General features: G+C 36.6%; 4 protein-coding genes across 5 annotated transcripts in view; 3 read left to right on the top strand and 1 right to left on the bottom strand.

Moving 5' to 3' along the window:
- Window positions 1-1,794, top strand: part of galns (galactosamine (N-acetyl)-6-sulfatase) — a 41,539-nt gene extending 39,745 nt beyond the window's left edge. The window contains exons 13-14 of the mRNA XM_016540908.1: window positions 549-666; window positions 1,251-1,794. Of these exons, the coding sequence (XP_016396394.1) occupies window positions 549-666; window positions 1,251-1,337 (205 nt within the window). The 3' untranslated portion in view covers window positions 1,338-1,794. The remainder of the gene's footprint in view (window positions 1-548; window positions 667-1,250) is intronic.
- Window positions 1,795-2,224: 430 nt separating this feature from the next.
- On the top strand, window positions 2,225-6,332 carry LOC107730167 (adenine phosphoribosyltransferase-like). Its single transcript, XM_016540921.1, has 3 exons — window positions 2,225-2,398; window positions 2,502-2,605; window positions 5,178-6,332. The coding sequence occupies exons 1-3, from the start codon at window positions 2,229-2,231 to the stop codon at window positions 5,315-5,317; spliced, it is 414 nt and encodes a 137-aa protein (XP_016396407.1). The 5' UTR covers window positions 2,225-2,228; the 3' UTR covers window positions 5,318-6,332.
- LOC107730166 (DNA replication factor Cdt1-like) lies at window positions 5,913-13,201 on the bottom strand. Of its 2 annotated transcripts, none has more exons than XM_016540920.1 (10): window positions 12,612-13,201; window positions 11,608-11,757; window positions 11,286-11,521; window positions 10,148-10,342; window positions 9,897-10,042; window positions 9,573-9,673; window positions 9,278-9,466; window positions 8,741-8,884; window positions 8,461-8,662; window positions 5,913-6,321 (listed from the first exon to the last, which is right to left on the bottom strand). In XM_016540920.1, the coding sequence occupies exons 1-10, from the start codon at window positions 13,110-13,112 to the stop codon at window positions 6,158-6,160; spliced, it is 2,028 nt and encodes a 675-aa protein (XP_016396406.1). In that variant the 5' UTR covers window positions 13,113-13,201; the 3' UTR covers window positions 5,913-6,157. The 2 variants fall into 2 exon arrangements, with proteins under 2 accessions (XP_016396406.1, XP_016396405.1); XM_016540919.1 differs by lacking the exon at window positions 5,913-6,321 and adding an exon at window positions 7,396-7,804.
- Window positions 13,202-15,768: 2,567 nt separating this feature from the next.
- The window catches only part of piezo1 (piezo type mechanosensitive ion channel component 1 (Er blood group)), a 108,552-nt gene continuing 104,238 nt past the window's right edge, over window positions 15,769-20,082 (top strand). The window contains exon 1 of the mRNA XM_016540890.1: window positions 15,769-16,341. Within this exon, the coding sequence (XP_016396376.1) occupies window positions 16,278-16,341 (64 nt within the window). The 5' untranslated portion in view covers window positions 15,769-16,277. The remainder of the gene's footprint in view (window positions 16,342-20,082) is intronic.

The raw sequence follows: 20,082 nt of genomic DNA, 5'->3' as shown, positions 1-20,082 counted from the left end.
GACCAATCACCGCAGATTAGCGTCACGCAAAGGAGGGGTTTGGAAAAATGAATCGTTAAGCGAATCGTTTGGGAGTCGTTGAGCAAGTAAGGTAAAAATAAATGCATATTATAAAACAATGAAAGTGTTTTTTGACCTTGCATGCATTACAGCCTGTTGTTGGGGACTCCCAAAACCAAAATATGAACCCTTCATTACCCATAATAGGGGCACTTTAATAAAATGAAGCATCTTGTGAAGACGTCCTACTATAAAATGAAAAAAAATAAAATGATAATTACTGCAATGTGAAAAAAATGTTATAAAACAATGAAAGTGTTTTTTGACCTTGCATGCATTACAGCCTGTTGTTGGGGACTCCCAAAACCAAAATATGAACCCTTCATTACCCATAATAGGGGCACTTTAATAAAATGAAGCATCTTGTGAAGAACGTCCTACTATAAAATGAAAAAAAATAAAATGATAATTACTGCAATGTGAAAAAAATTTGCTGTTTCAAGTACATATCTCTTTCCTGACCTCTCCCTTTTTCATTTGCCTTAAAGTGTCCAGTCTGAGGAGTACCGGGATGTTCATAGACAGGTGACTGCAGTAGTGGAGCAGCATCAGAAGGATTTGATCCCTGGAATGCCGCAGCTCAACATGTGTGACCTGGCTGTCATGGTGAGATGATTATTGCTTGATTGAGATTATTGCTTGACTGTCACTGGAGAGAGTGTGACACATTTGCTTAGGTTTCAACCTTTAACAGATTTAACCTTAATTTTTCCATTGGTCATCATCATATGAAATGAACATCTTTTGATTTCTTAAATCAAATAAAATGGTGCAATAGACCCAAACCAGCCTTTTTTATGTTTGGGTTTTGTTCTAATTTTGTTCTCATCAAATCATACATTTCTGCACACAAAATAATATTCTACCACATATTTACACAGTTTTCATTACTTTTAATTTTTAATTAATGCTTAATTTAATTGTTTTTAGTAGTGTATAATGAGTATAAATTAGTATATACAAAAAAAAAACTGAATTGAAAAATGTTTGATTTTTTTTTTTTTCAATTATTTTATTTATTTAGTTGTTTAGTGTTTTGTTTATTAGCAGCCTTTGTGATTTTTCTGTCACTGCAAAATTGTCTTTATTTTGTGCCATTAATGCGCTGGAAGATTGTTTGGGGTCACAGTAGACAGCTCGTGGTGCAACAGCGCCCTCACGTGTTCATGTGTGTTTCTCATTCTCCTCAGAACTGGAGTCCTCCTGGCTGTGAGCAGTTGGGCAAATGTCTTAAACCCCCAGAGTCAAATCCATGGAAGTGTGTCTGGCCACATTAATTTAGTTTTCCGTAAGAACATTTATTAAGACATCTCTCACAATCAGATTAAATTTGAAGGATCTTTTAAAATTATATTGTATTATTTTCTGTATTGTTACTTTTAGCATTTTAAGTGTTTATATGTATTGTTGTACACAGAAAAGGGGGGGAAAAAATCGGATTTTGATATTGAGAAGCAGTGATTTAGTGTAGTTCTCATTTTAAAATATTCTGTCTGAGTTTTTTGTTAAAAAAACAGCCTGGTACTCACTGTACCTCAGTTACTGACTGACAGACAGTAACAAAATTACCAAAAACACACCATAATCATGCATATTTATGTTAGCTGAAACATAAATTAGACTATACATGGTTGTGAATTTGTTCATCAAGTTAAACAATTAATTATACTGTTTAATTTTATTTTGACTTGCGTCCATTTAAATCAATATAAACTCTTACATGATTTTTTTTTCTCAAGGGGCAATAAAATATTTTTAAAACCCTTGTGTGACTGTGCATTTGACAGAAAATATTTCCATATATTTTTTTTTAAAGCAAAGTAATTGCTTGGTCGCCTGTGTAGCATAGATCTGTTTGTTTTCTCCACTGCAGCTGCTAGATCTACAGAATCCACTAGGATTTTGTCATTTGGTTGCATGTCAGTTTTCCCCTCCTCCTTTATTACAGATGGAACGATCCTTTGTCTATATATATGTATCAATAATTATATTTATAAGTGTGTGGGAATAATAATAATAATACAATTTTTTTAAATGTATACAATGGCATTATGACATCAACATAATCTTTTACCACGTCTAATTTATTAGCGACATTTCCTTTTCAAAGTAAAGTAAAATACAAAACAAATATGCTGATTAAAAGCAGCTATGTTTTGATGACGTAAATGTCAGGTGGTGAGGAAGCGTGTGCTATTGGTTGGTCTGAGCACGTGGACAACTTCCCGTCTCAGTCCAAAATATTCACAGCGCGTGTGGTCATGGCAGAGAAAGTGGATCTTATCGCTAAGTGCATTAGAACGTTCCCTGATTTCCCTACAAAGGGGATTCCATTCAAGTGAGTATTCATATACAACATCATTTTAATCTGAGCGGGCCGTGCGGAATAAGGCAGAGTGGGAAAGAGATATGTACGGGTTGCCGTTTCTGTTTGTTTGCAGGGATATTTGTCCGATCCTGAAGGATCCGAAGGCGCTGGCTGCAGTGACAGATCTGTTTGAGGAGCACGTGAGGCGCACGTATCCTCAGGTGGATCTTATAGTCGGTAAGAGAGTGCATATGCGTGTGGTGTGGCACGCTACAAGGTTCAAAGTGGCAAAACTCCTGATAACCCTTGTGGGAGGAAACAATGATTTTTATTGGATCCGATCCTGATGGAATCAAATGAAGATGCCAAATAATGTTCTTTTTAGCAGCATCATATGACCCCTTTAAATAAAATGGGATTCTTACAGGATTTTATGTGATTGTTAGAATTCTATTGGATATAGTGTGATATTGTGTAATGCATATTGTTCATTTGGAATTACAGAACCGTTATCCACCTTTTTCCTACGCCCCATGACGCTTTGCGCAAATTATAGGAGTAAAAGGTTCAAAGATAAGCATTTATAAACAATAATAAGCATTTTCAGAAACTGGGTACAATGAGGTGACATTATTTCAACCATCGATCATTAAAAGTAAATTCGAAAGTGTAAAAGCATTACAAATGTCTTGCCATTTAATAACTCCTAAAGATCCTCCTTCTATCAGCTGCAATATTACGGGCGTGTTAAATATTATAGTATGTCTATATTTCATAGCAAATATATTTTACAGCATCCGTGTGAAAACAAACTTGGAAAGAGACATGAGGATGTGGGCAGAAAAATGAAAGCGATTTATTTTCTCCCCAAATAGTCATGATGATTTACATCCTCTTAGTGCATTCCAGGGAATTATTCATGGTTTATATCGTAAATCAAATCGGGAGAGCAGACCAAAAATGCACAGTATATATGTTGTCTTTTTTCATTTACTTACAGCCGAATACAAAGGAAACATGAAAATAATCAGGAGGAAAATAATGCAGCAGGCTAAAAAGAGCTATTCTATAGATATTGTTGTTATATCAACTGTCATTTGCACTTATATATTGTTGCTCTTTTGTTAGTTTTGACTGCTTTTATTTGTCCTTATTAGTAAGTTGCTTTGGATAAACGCGTCTGCTAAATGACTAAATGTAAATGTATATCACGTCACATTAATATACCAAACGTAACGTTATTCTCCTGGCTTCTGAAAATCGAGAATTAATGAAAATGTACAGCCCATTCAGTCAAAATGACAAATAAGCAGTGTTGAGGGTAAATCATTACAAGTTATGCGAGTTACGTAATCAGATTACTTTTTTCAAGTAACTAAATCAAGCCCTGCTTATATTTAAAAAGTAACGCGAAAGTAACGCAAAAGTAATATAACGCATTACTTTCCATAAAAAGTAACTAAGTAACGTAATTAGTTACTTTTTTAGGGAGTAACGCAATATTGTAATGCATTACTTTTAAAAGTAACTTTCCCTAACACTGCAGATAAGGATTATTTGTAGCGCAATCTTATGATTTGAAATTATTCGTTGCAGTCTCCCCAAACCGGAAGTGTCTCCCATAATTTCATAGCATGTCAACATATTCTGTTACACCAAATACACAAAATAATGATCTTTAAAATGGCATCAATTTATATAAATCCCTTTAAATAAAATAAAATAAAAGCCTATTGCTTATATATGTAATCGAAGTCTCCTAGGAATGTGGAATTACACGCACAGATTAGTTAGTTGTCAGGTTGCTAAGATTACAAGGAAAATGTGTAGTCCCAGCGCCGATCCTCCCTATACGCAAAGTATGCAAGCTGCGTAGGGCTCTCGAAACACCAGGGGGCCCCCTTGCTCTCAAAGATGATTTAATTTTAGTTTCGTTTTTGAACACAGTCCCCGGACACAGTTTTGCATAGGGCCCCCAGAAGTCTAGGATTGACTCTGTGTAGACCAGACAGCATTTGACCACTGGATTTACGGAAATATTTTACTTTTAAGGAGTGGTTTCTCAACATTGCATGCCTCATCAACTCCTGACAAACACATTTGAATGATCATAGAGTGAGTCATTTAATCATGTGTTACTATGTCTGGCTTTTGTCTTTCAAACACATAAAAATGCACAAACTCGTGTATTTTATATTTGCATGGAATGCAGTAGATGTAATATTTACTTGTGATTTTAAGGTAATTATTAGGACAAGAAGTTAACAAAACATTTGCATATTCACTGTTCTCTGATGTTGGTTAATGGTCACATGATTTGCAGATAAACAAATAAGTTTTTTATTTTCATTTTACATTTTTATAAGTTAATTATTAGCTTCTCATCAATTTACCAACCCTCTGCAGTTACATGGAAAAACCCATTTGGCAAACATGTTTAATGCACTTCATGTTGTTGATAGAGAATGGAATATGTTTATTATTTTTATTTTCTTCCCAATATCAAAATGGTACAAGACTATCCCATTCAAATCAAGGGGATAAATGAGTTAGGTCAAAAGTAATCTGTAAGTACTAACTGCAGTTTTCATTTATTTTGCAATCAGTAACAGACTGAATTTGTAACCAATCTACCCATAGCTGTGTATATACTATATATACACATAAAACTAACTCATTCAATTCAAATGTCAAAACTTTTGAATGAAAGTATATTTTTACACCAAGGTGGGCAGTTGTTGATTCATAATGTCTAGAGTGCAGCTTAATGTACCAACAGCAACAATCCAAGTTCTTTTTTTCTCGTTAGGAACCCTGTATGCGGCGTGTGAGCTGATCAAACAGCAGAAGGCGGAGGTGCTGGGCTGTTTGGTGGTGGTTGAACTGAAGTATCTCAGTGGATCAGAGAAGCTGCAATCAACTCCTGTGTTCTCTCTAATACAGTACTGACAGTGGTACTGCTTATGTGGCGGAGTCTGTTTTATCTTAGCCATCTGAAATGAAGTAATTATTCACATCGTGGTTTACAGTTCAGGAATATGAAGAACTTCCAGTCATGTTTTGATAGTCTTAATTCATCTTTGACAAATAACCAGAAACTGAAAAAGAGATAGTAAGCGGTTTCTTATGCAGCCTATGTAGGGGCAATCAGTAATCATGTTTTATATAGTGTGAGTGTAATTTCACCATACTACACTCACCATGTTGTCTTTATCGTCATCTTCAGTAATGCCGTTTTATAAACACTCTCCCTTGGCTTCATGGGATAGCAAAATGTTTGTTGTATGCACACTTCTGGGTGCTTTTCATTAATTGTCTTATGAATACTCCAGACATGCCACTCTTCTTGCATACTGTTTTTCACCTATTATACAAAAGCAAATGTATGTGATTTCAGACAGAGCTTGTGTACAAACTCTTAAGCTTCCAGTTTGCGAATATGAAACGCTGTTGCTTGCATGAACTTGTTTATTGTAAATGAATCGATGCACATTAACTAGATGAACCTTAAGGTTTAAGTTACCAAAGAAGCCAAACTTAGAACTACATTGAACTGCCTTTATACAAAATACCTTTTACATGTCTACATAATGAACAATTATTGTGCTAAGATGCAAAGAGCAAAAATCACAACAGAAACACAGCAGTTTAAAACACCGTGACCGCCAGACTGCAAAACTGACTGAACAAATTAAAAAGTAATCATGTCATCTCAATGTTAAAATCCAGGCATAATCCATAATAAAATATTGCACATGGTATTCTCTCAACGGTCTCGTTTCAATTTCTTCAAATACGCTCTTCTTCCTTCATCTTTTGGTTCAGTTTGTCCAGCACAGTGTTCAGATCCACGGTCTTATTCAGCTTCAGGTACACATCCTTTCTGACTGGATGTATGGTTAGCCATGCAGGTGTCAACTCAGCCAACAGGCGAAGATGTTTCTCCATTTCATCTAAATTAGAAGAATTAAAAAAAAATTTAAAAAGAAAAAAAAAAATCCCATATTTATAAGCACCGAGGGGATAAATGAGTTAGGTCAAAAGTAATCTGTAAGTACTAACTGCAGTTTTCATTTATTTTGCAATCAGTAACAGACTGAATTTGTAACCAATCTACCCATAGCTGTGTATATACTATATATACACATAAAACTAACTCATTCAATTCAAATGTCAAAACTTTTGAATGAAAGTATATTTTTACACCAAGGTGGGCAGTTGTTGATTCATAATGTCTAGAGTGCAGCTTAATGTACCAACAGCAACAATCCAAGTTCTTTTTTTCTCGTTAGGAACCCTGTATGCGGCGTGTGAGCTGATCAAACAGCAGAAGGCGGAGGTGCTGGGCTGTTTGGTGGTGGTTGAACTGAAGTATCTCAGTGGATCAGAGAAGCTGCAATCAACTCCTGTGTTCTCTCTAATACAGTACTGACACTGGTACTGCTTATGTGGCGGAGTCTGTTTTATCTTAGCCATCTGAAATGAAGTAATTATTCACATCGTGGTTTACAGTTCAGGAATATGAAGAACTTCCAGTCATGTTTTGATAGTCTTAATTCATCTTTGACAAATAACCAGAAACTGAAAAAGAGATAGTAAGCGGTTTCTTATGCAGCCTATGTAGGGGCAATCAGTAATCATGTTTTATATAGTGTGAGTGTAATTTCACCATACTACACTCACCATGTTGTCTTTATCGTCATCTTCAGTAATGCCGTTTTATAAACACTCTCCCTTGGCTTCATGGGATAGCAAAATGTTTGTTGTATGCACACTTCTGGGTGCTTTTCATTAATTGTCTTATGAATACTCCAGACATGCCACTCTTCTTGCATACTGTTTTTCACCTATTATACAAAAGCAAATGTATGTGATTTCAGACAGAGCTTGTGTACAAACTCTTAAGCTTCCAGTTTGCGAATATGAAACGCTGTTGCTTGCATGAACTTGTTTATTGTAAATGAATCGATGCACATTAACTAGATGAACCTTAAGGTTTAAGTTACCAAAGAAGCCAAACTTAGAACTACATTGAACTGCCTTTATACAAAATACCTTTTACATGTCTACATAATGAACAATTATTGTGCTAAGATGCAAAGAGCAAAAATCACAACAGAAACACAGCAGTTTAAAACACCGTGACCGCCAGACTGCAAAACTGACTGAACAAATTAAAAAGTAATCATGTCATCTCAATGTTAAAATCCAGGCATAATCCATAATAAAATATTGCACATGGTATTCTCTCAACGGTCTCGTTTCAATTTCTTCAAATACGCTCTTCTTCCTTCATCTTTTGGTTCAGTTTGTCCAGCACAGTGTTCAGATCCACGGTCTTATTCAGCTTCAGGTACACATCCTTTCTGACTGGATGTACGGTTAGCCATGCAGGTGTCAACTCAGCCAACAGGCGAAGATGTTTCTCCATTTCATCTAAATTAGAAGAATTTAAAAAAATTTAAAAAAGAAAAAAAAAAAATCCCATATTTATAAGCACCGACTGTTCTAAAACTGGTTTAATAAATAGCAAAAACAAATAAAACGGTAACAAATGTTCTGAATATTTGTGCACTTTAAATTTCACAATTAGCTCAGCATCATGCTATCATCAAACTTAAAGGAATACTCCCCCCTCAGGCTAAGATGTAGATGAATTGGTTTCTTCATTAGAACACATTTAGAGAAATTTTGCATTACATGCCTTGCTCGCCAAAGGATCCAGTAAATGGGTGCAGGCAGCTTTTCAAAAGATGTTCATTGATTACTTGTGGATTATTGTGATGTTTTTAATCAGTCGTTTGAACTCATTCTGCCGGCACCCATTCACTGCAAACAGGGCCATCCTTAGTGGGGTGCAACTGGTGCGGTCGCACTGGGCCCCGTGGCGAACGGACCGGTGAGCAAGTGATGTAACGCTAATATTCAGATGAAGAAAAACCTGTTCCTTTTAAAGAGGATTGTGTGTGGTGTGAAGATGCTTTCAAATAAAGTCATGAAGTACTCTTAAAAGACAGCTCACTAGGTTTTGGAACAGCAATAGTGTCAGGAAAACCTGAGGTGGGAAACCCAACAGAAACATCTGTACTAACCAGAACTGAGAGGAGATCTGTAGCTAGCGATCATGCGGTTGCAGGCGAGCTCCATGATGAGGGCTGGCTTTTTCTCTGCTACAAATACATTTCGCAAGATCCTGGCCAACTCTGGCAGCCGTGACATCATCGACAGGCGCTCTTCCTGCAGTGGGTTCCGTGTCATGGCAGCGTGCAGTTTCTGAGCCTCTTTGGCACGAATCTGAATCACGGAGAAAATATTGGTTAGATTCTTGTAAACGCACTTAAAAAAAAAAGAAAAAAAAAAGTTTTAACTCACCCTCTCCAGCAGTGATTGAGAAACTCCTTTAAGGGCACTGGGGGTTTCTGTTGGTGTGGCAATAGATTTAGCGGAGGTCTCTGGCTCCTTAGCACATGCTGTTTCTGCTGTTTTCAAGGCCATGTTGGCCAAGGCTTTCTCCATCTAGAAAGATGACAACCCACAACAAAAAAAACAAGTCAATTATGCAATGCACATGTTTGTTTCAGATCAACTTTTTTGAATAAAATGACATTTATACAGACTTGAACACATGACTTTAAATATGTTTTGTGGCATAAATGCCCTGAACTAATTTAGTTTAGTTCTTTGCATAATTTTTTGCAAAAAATAAAAAAAGTTTTTAAATATTGTGGATTGATTTCATTTTTAAAACCTAATTTGTGGATCTGAAAGAGATTTAAAAAAAAAAAAAAAAGCATGCTGAAAGACTAGATTTAAAACAGATCTCATCTTAGACATGCTTGTTACTGACCCCTATTCAAAAGGGAACCAGTAATGCCCTAAAGAGCACAAAGACAATGTTTAAATGCTCACCTTTGGTGTCATGAAAGCACGAGCTTTGTCCAACACTTCCTGTGCTGAGGTCAGTTTCTCAGTTTGGGGAGGTTGAGGCAAATCACTTGGTTTGATGTTGGGAACCTCATCCACATTGAATCTCGGATGCCAGCGGGTCAGTTTGTCATCAGGAACGACAATGGGAGGGTTTAGGGAAGCCAGGTACACCTGTATCCAATGCAAGACAAAACATGATTAGAATACACAAAAATCAGAATGTCTAAAACACTAAAATGCAAGCAAAACTATTTTATGAGCCATATCCTGTACGTACCTTGTGGTGTCCCTTCACGATTTCAACCAGATTTTGGTGAAATATGTGCCTTCTTTCCAAAAGACGAGAGGCCGACAACACTGGACGAGTACCGTTAAATTCTGGAGACCGAAACATATTTTATGAAATGTATTTTATATTTTATGAACTTGATGATTGAATGAAAAAATATATCAATATTGTACTGTAAAATGGTTGGTACATATTATGCTCCTAAATTTACTTTAGAAGAAACTCAAATTTAAAGTGAATGCAAAGTCTAATGCAATAAAGTCACTTATTACTCAGTGTTACCATTTCTGAGCAAACTCTCAAAGTTCTCACCTTCTTGAATGACCGGCTCCACTGTAAGCTGATAGCTGGACCTTTTTGCAGTAGCACTGAAAGAGGGAATGTTTCTCTCCTGACGAAAAGTATAGGCAGAAGGGTACACAGCCTTTATCTGCCCCAGATGGCTCTCTTCAAAACGCCTGTGAAGGCAAAATATGGTTACCTTTGATAAGACTGACCACACCGTTAACCAGCAGCCTGACTGGCACAAACATTTTAGCATATGGTTTCATTCAGCCTCTTACTTGCGCATCATATCTTGGACCCCTTGCTTGATTTTGGCAAAAGTGACCGTCTCGGAGCGGTTGAACAGCATCCCGACTATGGTGTCCGTACTGCGGAACATCTCAGCGAGAACTTTGTATTGGTAGGGCAGGGTAAGACCAGGCGGCACATCCTGAGCTAAAGTGTGGTAACGCTGATAAGCTGGGAGCTTCTGTCTGAAACGAAAACTAAAAATTCAACTATAGAAGACTAACGACACAAAGCATGTCCAGGGTATCTGCAGTGTTTTTTTTAAATCAAATGTAGGACTTTGAGACCTGCACCAAATATCCATACGAGGGTAAACTACATGTCTAAAATACTCAAGACATGTTTTATTCAGTATGTACTATGATCATAACAACAACAACGTTTGTCAGGCATCTACATTGTCATATAAGGAGATTACAAAGATTAAACGAGTGTTTTTTTTCATTCTAAAACATGAAATGTGGAGTTATCTGCTTTGCCCAAAAAAAGGACTGTTGGAGTTATCTGCATTTGCTATAAAACAAACTTTTAATATGTATTAAAAAAAACAACAACAACATACTTTCAATTAACTTTAATTTTGTAAATTACCTGTATTTGTTTAAGTTATTATTACTTAATCAAAACAACCCAACTGCAGTTTGATTGATATTACTTGGAATGCGCAATAAAAAAAACGTGATTTCTGAAATTTTTAAATGGAGTTATTGGTTTTTGCAAACGAACTCTTCATATGCATCAACATTGATTTGTATACCAGTATAGCAATACAAATTAGAAGCGGATCAACATTATCCTGTCAGCAAAATCTAATAATGTGTTTAAGAAAAGGCAATGAACAGATTATAGTGCCAATACCTGTAAAGACTACTAACAGGGAGGCCCAGAAAGAAGCATTGAATTCAATGCAAGAATCTTTTTTTTTTGTATTACCAATGTATCAATAATGTTTTGTATCCCGATTACGTAACGCCTTTACATGCATTCCGTTACTCCCCAACCCTGCTGACGATATGACAATTGAGCATATCTTCCAACACTAGTACGTACAACCACATGAGATGAGAAGCCCAATTTAAGTCACTTTTGGTAACAGAAAACATTGACACATTGGCCAGCAAACCTCACCTTTCCTCTGCTTCAGGCTCAGCCTGTGCCTCAGTAGCTTTAGCATCCTCTGCAACTCGCTCAGCCTTTTTTTGCTGAACTTTGGCTGAGATCTCCCGGGCCGCATCGAGCCTCGCTTTCAGCTCCGCTAGTGCCGACACGGGGGCAGGTGAGGGATTCGTCGCGGTGTCAGACTGCCCTTTCAGTTTTTGCAGCTTGGACTTCAATGCTGCCACATCCTCTCTTGTAAACGTTTTCTGAAAGAACAAAAGAAACTTGATAAATGTCAAGCTCACAAACACCAGGAGGTTCCTGCACAGGTGTGACGACCCCCATGAGTTACCTTGCTCCTGGTTGTCCGCTTGGGCTTATGGTCTCCATTCGTTTTGTTTACAGGAGAGCTATTAGCATTGTGATCAACAGTCTTTTTAGACTCTTTGCTGGCAGTTTGTTGAGGTGCCTGAGAGGTGCTGTTGGCCAAGGGCTCAATACTCTACATTAAAATAAAACGGACTGGGTTAGCAGTCATTAAACAAAACCAAGCACACAATGCATTCACAAGACAGTGACCGGTTGCATTAACTTTTACAACTAGTCCAAGCGGTTTATCATCTGCAAGATTGGTAATAACCAAGTCAGTTAAAAACATAGATGGGTGTAATTTGTCCAAATAGTAAGACTGGATAACTGCTAGTTAGTCAAACTAGTTCTTAAGACACGCAAAGTTAGTCTTCTTCACATACACATTCAACACTTTAAGGACACGAAAAAGATCTTTAAGAAAGTGAAAAAAGTCCTAAAGAATCACAGACTGGATAACTGCTAGTTAGTCAAACTAGTTCTTAAGACACGCAAAGTTAGTCTTCTTCACATACACATTCAACACTTTAAGGACACGAAAAAGAAAGAACAAGATCTTTAAGAAATAGTGAAAAAAGTCCTAAAGAATCATTCTCAAATCTTTAAATAAGTTACAATCTAATATTCTACTGAATAATCTTGACAGGTGGTAAGAGAACATATGCAAGAAAAATATGGTTTAAACCAAGAAAATTGTGATATAAATTACTTTAGTATTCCTTTTGGGTTTTTTGACCAAGGATGAGAGATGTGGAATAGAGAAATATGGAATAATCCAGAGGGAAAATGTGATATTAAGTACTAAAGCATTTTTCTAAAGCCATGGTGTCAATAGTACTAGATTAGGGTCTTAAAAAAAATAAATACGTACATATGCGTCCTATGGACGTCTCTGCGTTTGCGTTTAAAGACAGCTCGTGAAATACATTTGTTAAACAATGTTAAAATAGAGCGTCCCGCGTGAATTCATTATCTTGCTATACGTACCTGTTCTTTGTGGTCATTTGTGAGAAGATCGAGCTTCTTCCTCGCAGTCTTCTGAACCGTGCGCTCCTCTGGTGAAGCTCTGCAGTGCTGGCTCGCATTGACCCTCATTCGCTTCTTGGCGCTGCTGTGCTGCTCGGTTGTGGACGGGAACAGCACCGAACCCACATCAAACTCCGCCAGCCGTTTAGGAGTTCTGGGACTCGCCGTTAAGCTCTCGTTACTCACATCTCGCAAGTCAGTCGCGGTTTCCGTTTGTGCCGATAAAGCCTCATCGATGATTTTGAGGAACTCCTGTTGAACATGTTTTTGAGGCTCTGGTGTGCTGGGACCGCGCGTCGTTTTCCGTGAAGAGCGTGTAGATCTGGACGGTGTCTTTGGTTTAGCGGTCACCGCTGATTCCACAGCGTCTCCTGAAACTTTTTGTCCCTTGGACCGTAAAGACCGAACGACGCCACCCTTCTTACTCTGTGCAAAATAATCGGTAACCCGAGCTTGAGCCATTTTTCGGTTTGAATAAGGTCCCTGCACTTCTCGCTGGCGTGCAGTAATTGTTGTTATCCCACCGGAACTTCCCTCTCAGGGTCTTCCTCCTAGACTAACTTTCGCGCGAAATCGGACCACGTGACTTATGTAGGCAGAACGTGGCTTTTAACCACGCCCCTCACCCACTGATCAAACACTAGATTAACATAAGGCTGGCAGTAAAAATTATAATGTTGGGTGTTATATTCACATTTAATTATAAAATACTTATGAATTTATTTATTTCATTGGTTTTGGCTTTTATTTTTATATAACACTTTGTTTTCATCTATATTTTAGCACGTTTAGTCTTCATTTATGTGGTCGGGTCGTGAAATGAATGGGAATGTTCCTTCTATTGTATTGTAAATTTACAGTTTTCAAGATAAATCAATCATCTTAGAGGTCAAAGCTCAAAAAGTGTGACTGACACGACAGTTGAATCAGTTGTTCACAGCTGCTATAAAATCAAATAAGTTGCTTATTTATGCAATGCTTGTTAAAACATTAAAATTACTCTAACATTAAAAAATACAAACCCATTAAAAACCTTAAACTGTTAATGCACATATTCATCTGTACTCGCTGTTTACTTTCAGCTGGAAAATCTTTATCCACTCAACTTCAGAAGAGATTAAATGGGGTGCTTTAACCCTGTAAAGCCTGACATGAAATAAAACAATAATGTACAGTATGTGGAAAATAATGTGTTTTTTGAACTTTAAACTGCATAAACACATTTCATTACACCAAATACACAAAATAATGTTCTTTTTAGCAGCATCATATGACCCCTTTAAGAAAAAAGAAAGCGTTTAAAAATGGAACCGTTTATTTACCATTTAGATAAATATATATTTTGTTAAATATTTTATATTTTATGAAATTTGGTGCAGACTTCTTACATAAAATAAATGTCAGTTGTCACTCTATATCTATGTCTTAGTAAGATGATATGTAAAAAGCTATTTAATATTACAAAAATAAATAAGTAAATAAAAACGTATGTTCATACAGAACAAACTCATACAAGGGTAAATGCAAGCTTAAAACACATGATGCTTTATTAAAAGATTTTTTTTTTTTTCAGTAAATACATATGTATTGAAATAGGTTTATGTATAGCCTATTACATTAATGCATACGGTTTAGAAGTTGATCAGTACTGTTTTTTGCTGACGCTATAATAATAAGTTTACGTTTAGTAATAAGTAATACGTTTAAGTAAAGGCAGCTTATAGTGCCAATACTATCTCCCAGTATGTTATTGTAGAAATGCCAAAAGCCTATATACCATAGTAAATTAAAGAAAATATAGTCTATTATTATTATTTTTTTTAAATGTAAAACCAATAAAATATAAAATAAAAATAAATAAAACACATTTACTGTCATATTATACAAAACAAAACTGTTCGTAATTATTGAAAGGTTAGAACATTACTTTAAGTACACTCTTAGATATCAGCATATATTCATTTGGCAGGAACGGTTATCCAAAAGGACATGCATTCACTGTATAGATTTTATTAACAGATTAGAACAGAATAGATTTGATCAGCTCAGGCTATTCCGTGGGAATCAAACCTTGGCGTCGCTGTAGCGCGCTCTGCTGTTAATAATTATTTATCATTTTGAGGAATACTGACTGTGTTTTTTTGTGTGTGAGTGAGATGAATTAATGCATATTCATGTTTATTTTGAACTACAGTAACATCTTCTGATTTATCTCAACATGGGGACAAGGAGAGCTGTCAATCAATAAATCGAAGAAAAAAAAAAGTAACTTGCGTTACTTATTTGAAAAAGTAACTCAGATATTCTCTTGTAAATTAAAAAGTAATGCGTTACTTTACTAGTTACTTGAAAAAAGTAATCTGATTACGTAACTTGCGTTACTTGTAATATATTACCCCCAACACTGGTTGTAAGTAACTAAGGCAGTGGAGGATCAAAAAACAAACCAAAAGAAAACCATAATCCTGTTGATATTTCGCCTATGATACGTTACCCGAAGTCACCACTAGATAGAGCCAACATAAAAGAGATACAGACGATTTCTGTCCGCAATGACACCCACCACGGGTAATTATCATTTACATAATTAGTTTGGGTATCTGAAAGGAGTGCGTTGCGACTGGAGAACATCAGCATATACCCTCAGTTTCGCTGCACTGAACTGACACTCAGAATAAAAGTGTAAAAGAAGTATCCCCATTTAAGGCACGTGCACGTTACACTAGGCTATGCACATGCTTAGAAACGTAAACAGCAAACTGTATTGTTTTATTCACACAATATGCACACTTGGTGTTGTTTCTATTTAGTTTTTCAGACGTATAAACACAAGCTATAGCATAAAAATAGTTTCTTAAAAATAATTTCAGTAGCCATATCACCGTCTTGTCTATCATTATCAAATTAATGTAATAAAGACGGACCTGCTAAACATGAACCGAAATGTCTGAAATAACACAAAAGGTCTGTATAACTGGTTTCCCTAAACTCTGGAATTTGAAAGGCCATAATTCTGGGGGTGACACATTGTTCAGCTGCTCAGGCAGCGCACTGCACGAGTCATATTTCTCAGTTGAAAGTGACGTTACTCGTTTGGCACAAGTTATCTATCGTCAGAGTGGGAGTTACTTTCAACTAACTGTTGGGACGCAGTGCGGACTACACACACAAACAGAACAAACTCTCTTCATGAGTTTTGTGACATTGTTTGTGGACATATTCTGGTGAAGTCGGAGCAGATTAGTGCCAGAACGGAAGAAAGACTGAAGAAAGTTTAACAAACGCCGAGGCGGTGAATCACATTTTCCATGAAGATGTACAATGAATAATCGACGTTCATAAAGCCGCTTTTTTGAGTTTTGTATCGAAGCAATCAAACGCGACGTCTTAATAATTTTTTCGTTCTTTGGAATATTTAAGAACGCTTTACAGATAATAGTGATATTTTAATAGTCTAATCGATGGTCTACAGTTTTAGTCGTTTAGGCGAAATTTTCATGTATATACATTTGTAAACAAAACCGAGATAGTATATTTTCGCCATGTAGCTGTTTTTCCCCCCACGATTCTGAGATGGTTGTGTTGTGGATTTGTGTCGTGGGAGGAATGTGAGTGGAAGTGTCGCTCATGGAGCTTCAGGTGGTGTGCGGAGTGCTCTACTGCTGCCTGCTGCCCTTCTTTTTACTGGCAGGTAAGACCTCAACATGTAGGCCTATTCGATCCATCCTATACACAAAACAGACCAAAAAGTAGCATATTGTTTTAAATTAAATCCCTAATAACATTTTCTTTCCCCGTTTTCACTTTTTTTTGTTACATTGCCTTAGCAATTTAATAAAAGATGAAAAAGTAGATATCTGTTTTAAAACTCTAATGCCAAGTTCTTCAAAAAGCGTTTCGATGTTTCTTTTTCCATGTTGGTTTCATCCATTTTAAAACGTTTATACCGTTTAATACAAACAACGTGATTCACTGGCTCCAAAAATGTCACGTGGTGTAACCATGAAACTTTTGAACCATTCTATACACATTGAATACAATTTATATATATATATATATATACATAAAACATAAGTTTTAAGTAAAAAAAAAAAAGTTTGGGGCTCATATGTGGTTATAAAAGCTGCACATATTTTATATCAGGTGAAACATATGATAGATAAATCTGCAGGTGTATGTGTGTCATGTCAGCTACATATTTTACCATCCAATCACATTGATTGGATGGTAAAAACACACAATAGTTTCGCTCTTGCACATCAGTTCCGCTGTCACCTCATTCAGGTGTTTGTTTAGCACACACGCCCGAGCCGCTTGCTTCCTCTGGGCCTAAACTTATTTAAGGATGCATCATGCATTCCTGCTGCCTGGATTGCAACTCACATCTGTTTTCTTTCTCAGACCTGTTTTACTGTCTCCTCTCACAGTTCTTTTTCCTGCATAATTTGCTTACATTCTACCGAGCACAAATACTTTCATGCTTGTGGTGTTTAAGGCTCACCTCCCATGAAGAGTCAAATTATGGGTTTTTCACACTTGAAATTGTTAACCCAAGGTCATCGTTCTTACTGGGTTGCTAATTAATCCTGTAATTTCACACGGCACATGTGTAATCCCTGGGTTAACATTCTTATTTTCAGATTTACAATGCTAATAATATTATATGGAGAAGTCTGGCATGTAACCTGATTTACATTTTATGGTGGGGCCAATATACATTGACTGAATTAGCCCATATGAATCTCATATAGCATCTGAGTGGGGCTGTCTTGTACCTGACACTCCAGTAAATTATATATATGCGTGTGTGTGTGTATATATATATATATATATATATATATATATATATATACATGACAACCAATCTGTGAAACCAAGTAAATCCAGTGGTCTCTACGATCTTCTGTCTGGAATACACTACATAGATATTCAAATCTGAATAGATTTAAAAAATCAGACATCATATGATTTGTAAATAAGAAAATGTGTAAACATGCGTTAATTTGCTAGTAGATGCATGACAAATAAAAACAAGTTTTTTAAAATCGACTCAAAATATAAAACATTTTTGAAATCCTTCAACAAGATGGAATTATATTTTGAAACTAAAATATCTGAGTCTGTGCCTATCATACAATTTTTTTGTGAAATTTGTCAACTCTGACTGCTCGAAATCTGCAGACTGGCTCTGACTTTCAGAAACAAGCGTCAGCTCATCCAGACTGCAATTTGGGGCAAATATCTGGGCAAAAGTCGTCTAGTGTATTCCAGCCTTTAGGGAAACGTTGCCCTGATCTATTCCCAATTGAAAAATCAAATCCCATTTGGAAAAGCACCTTAAAGGAAGAAAAATAAGTTGTGAATGTCTTTTTATGACTATTTTACTGACTGTTTCCCTCGTATGCTAAAACTAAATGGCATATGCAAGGATATTTAATTAGGCAAGCATAATTTACTTCAGAATTGGATGTCTTGATAAACAGTTCGCTAAACAACTCTTAACACACTGTTTATGTTTAGTAACATATTTAGTTGTTAGTACTGCAGTTAAATCTGTGCTAAAACTATGAAACCTTGACATAAACATTAGCATAGTGTGAAAAGCCTCTGCCGCCAGGCCAGACAGGTTTCTATATTTAACATTTCTCCCCTGACTGTAAAAAAAAAAATGCAGGAGAATATTATAGGCTGAAATCCTGCCATGTTTCATAAACCGAACATATAAAACTATCTCAGGCAGGTAAAGATTAGCCAGAGGCACAGTCTGTTGACAGGATATTGTTTGAACATGTGGTTTCTTGTGTCATGTGGGACTCATGTGGCACACAGGAAGAATCGCAACGTGCCACGAACGCCTCGGGTTCTCCTCAGACTCACGCATGCGGTCAACCAGATTTGTTGAGCTCTCCACGTGGTCTTCAGTGGCAACTTTTTAACTTTTCGCACCTGCATGTAAACAGTTATCTTTTATTTGAACCCTAATAAGAAGTAGCTAGCATTGATTTTGGCTTATTTCTGTCTTCTGAATGGATCTGTTGTACGTTCTTCTATTTTAAAGTAGGGCAAGCACACAACCTGGGTGTGTTAGCAGCACCACGCTAACCAGTATGCTGTCACAATACAAAGCCTCAGTGCGTCCCTAAGGAAACTGGTATGCCTGAATTTGGCCTGAGGCTGGAAAGTGTGCATCACTGAAAGAATTGAAGAGACCTGAGATGGCTCAGGCCTTCCAGCATGCCTCTCACTTTGGACCTTTTGTACCCGCTCAAGGGATCTGTGCTGTTTTACTGCCAGATCTGAAAGTGAGAAAGACAACAACACAGAAATGCACATCCTTTTTGCGGTTTCAGTCCAGCGTACTTTAGGCCTGGGGAAAATATTAAATACTTCATACTTAAAGTATTTCCGTACATGTCCACTGGCATGGATTGACATCAGAGCAAGGAGAAACTTATCAAAAAGTCATGAATTGCTCAATTTGAAAAAAAACAAAAAAACACTAGCTATTAAGTTTCAAGTTTTCAAGTTTCAAGTTGAGGTACAACTAGTAATGTCAGCGGTATAAAGTCTGCTGATTGTGCTGAATCTGTCAGTCATGGCAACATGTTTTTCTGTTACTGTAACGGATCATAATAATTTTACTAATTTCAGCTTCTAGTTACACAAGGCTTTATAAAAAGGAGTTGATATGACTTGTATAGCAAATTTGACTATACTAATTTAACTTAAGTTTTAAGGTTGAATTAGGAGAATTTGTTTGTTTTTTTCATTATGGGCTTACAAAAAGATTTGACACTGCATGTATCCTTCGGATAAATAAAGCAGGTTTTTATTGTGCATAAATATGATGCCTTTATTCACTGTGCATAGAAAGCAGTTATGGACAGCCACACTGCTGTACATTTTACACCCCCAAATCTGCAGAGCCTATTTGCATTTTGGGCAGTATTGAGTGGGTTCCTTTCGTTCTGCTTTACACCTACTGTTATGCTGCCTTGAAGTACTCCTGGGAAGTTCCTACTTGGGAAAAATGATAAATCCAAAAATGACTGATTTTGGATAAAAAATCCAAATCATGCTGTGATATGAAGTTATTTTGGACTGAATAAGATGAACGCATTTCATTTCTCTCTTTTTCACTTCCTGACAAACACAGGAAGCTTTTTAGCGGTTCTGCAACAAATGAATGGACAAAAGATGCACATTAGGTGTAATTGATACTTTGTGTGTTTTACGGGAATACCCACTCAAGGGAAAAGTACTCTTGTTGTGCAAGCCTGTCGCCTCATAAATCATCTAAATGAGTAATATTTTCGGGCAAGCTTAATCACTCTTCTTCATTAACAGTGCAACAGTAGGTGTACACTCTAAAAAATGCTGGGTTAAATACAACCCAGTGCTGGGTAAAATAGGGACAAACCCAGCAATTGGG

This window comes from Sinocyclocheilus rhinocerous, unplaced genomic scaffold (genome assembly GCF_001515625.1).
Source record: "Sinocyclocheilus rhinocerous isolate Xijiao unplaced genomic scaffold, SAMN03320098_v1.1 scaffold36, whole genome shotgun sequence".
Classification (NCBI taxonomy): Eukaryota; Metazoa; Chordata; class Actinopteri; order Cypriniformes; family Cyprinidae; genus Sinocyclocheilus; species Sinocyclocheilus rhinocerous.
Note: the sequence above shows the minus strand (reverse complement) of the source record. Positions and strands in the feature narration are given on the sequence as shown.

Bases quoted from the DNA above. Each gene is read 5' to 3' on its own strand.
- LOC107730166 (XM_016540920.1), bottom strand. From the start codon at position 13,112: ATGGCTCAAGCTCGGGTTACCGATTATTTTGCACAGAGTAAGAAGGGT. The intron at 11,522-11,607 runs GTAACTCATGGG...TTGTTCTTTCAG, and splicing joins AGCGGACAACCAGGAGCAAG to AAAACGTTTACAAGAGAGGA. The intron at 8,663-8,740 runs GTGAGTTAAAAC...TCCGTGATTCAG, and splicing joins CTCAATCACTGCTGGAGAGG to ATTCGTGCCAAAGAGGCTCA.
- LOC107730167 (XM_016540921.1), top strand. From the start codon at position 2,229: ATGTCAGGTGGTGAGGAAGCGTGTGCTATTGGTTGGTCTGAGCACGTG. The intron at 2,399-2,501 runs GTGAGTATTCAT...GTTTGTTTGCAG, and splicing joins ACAAAGGGGATTCCATTCAA to GGATATTTGTCCGATCCTGA. The intron at 2,606-5,177 runs GTAAGAGAGTGC...TTTTCTCGTTAG, and splicing joins TCAGGTGGATCTTATAGTCG to GAACCCTGTATGCGGCGTGT.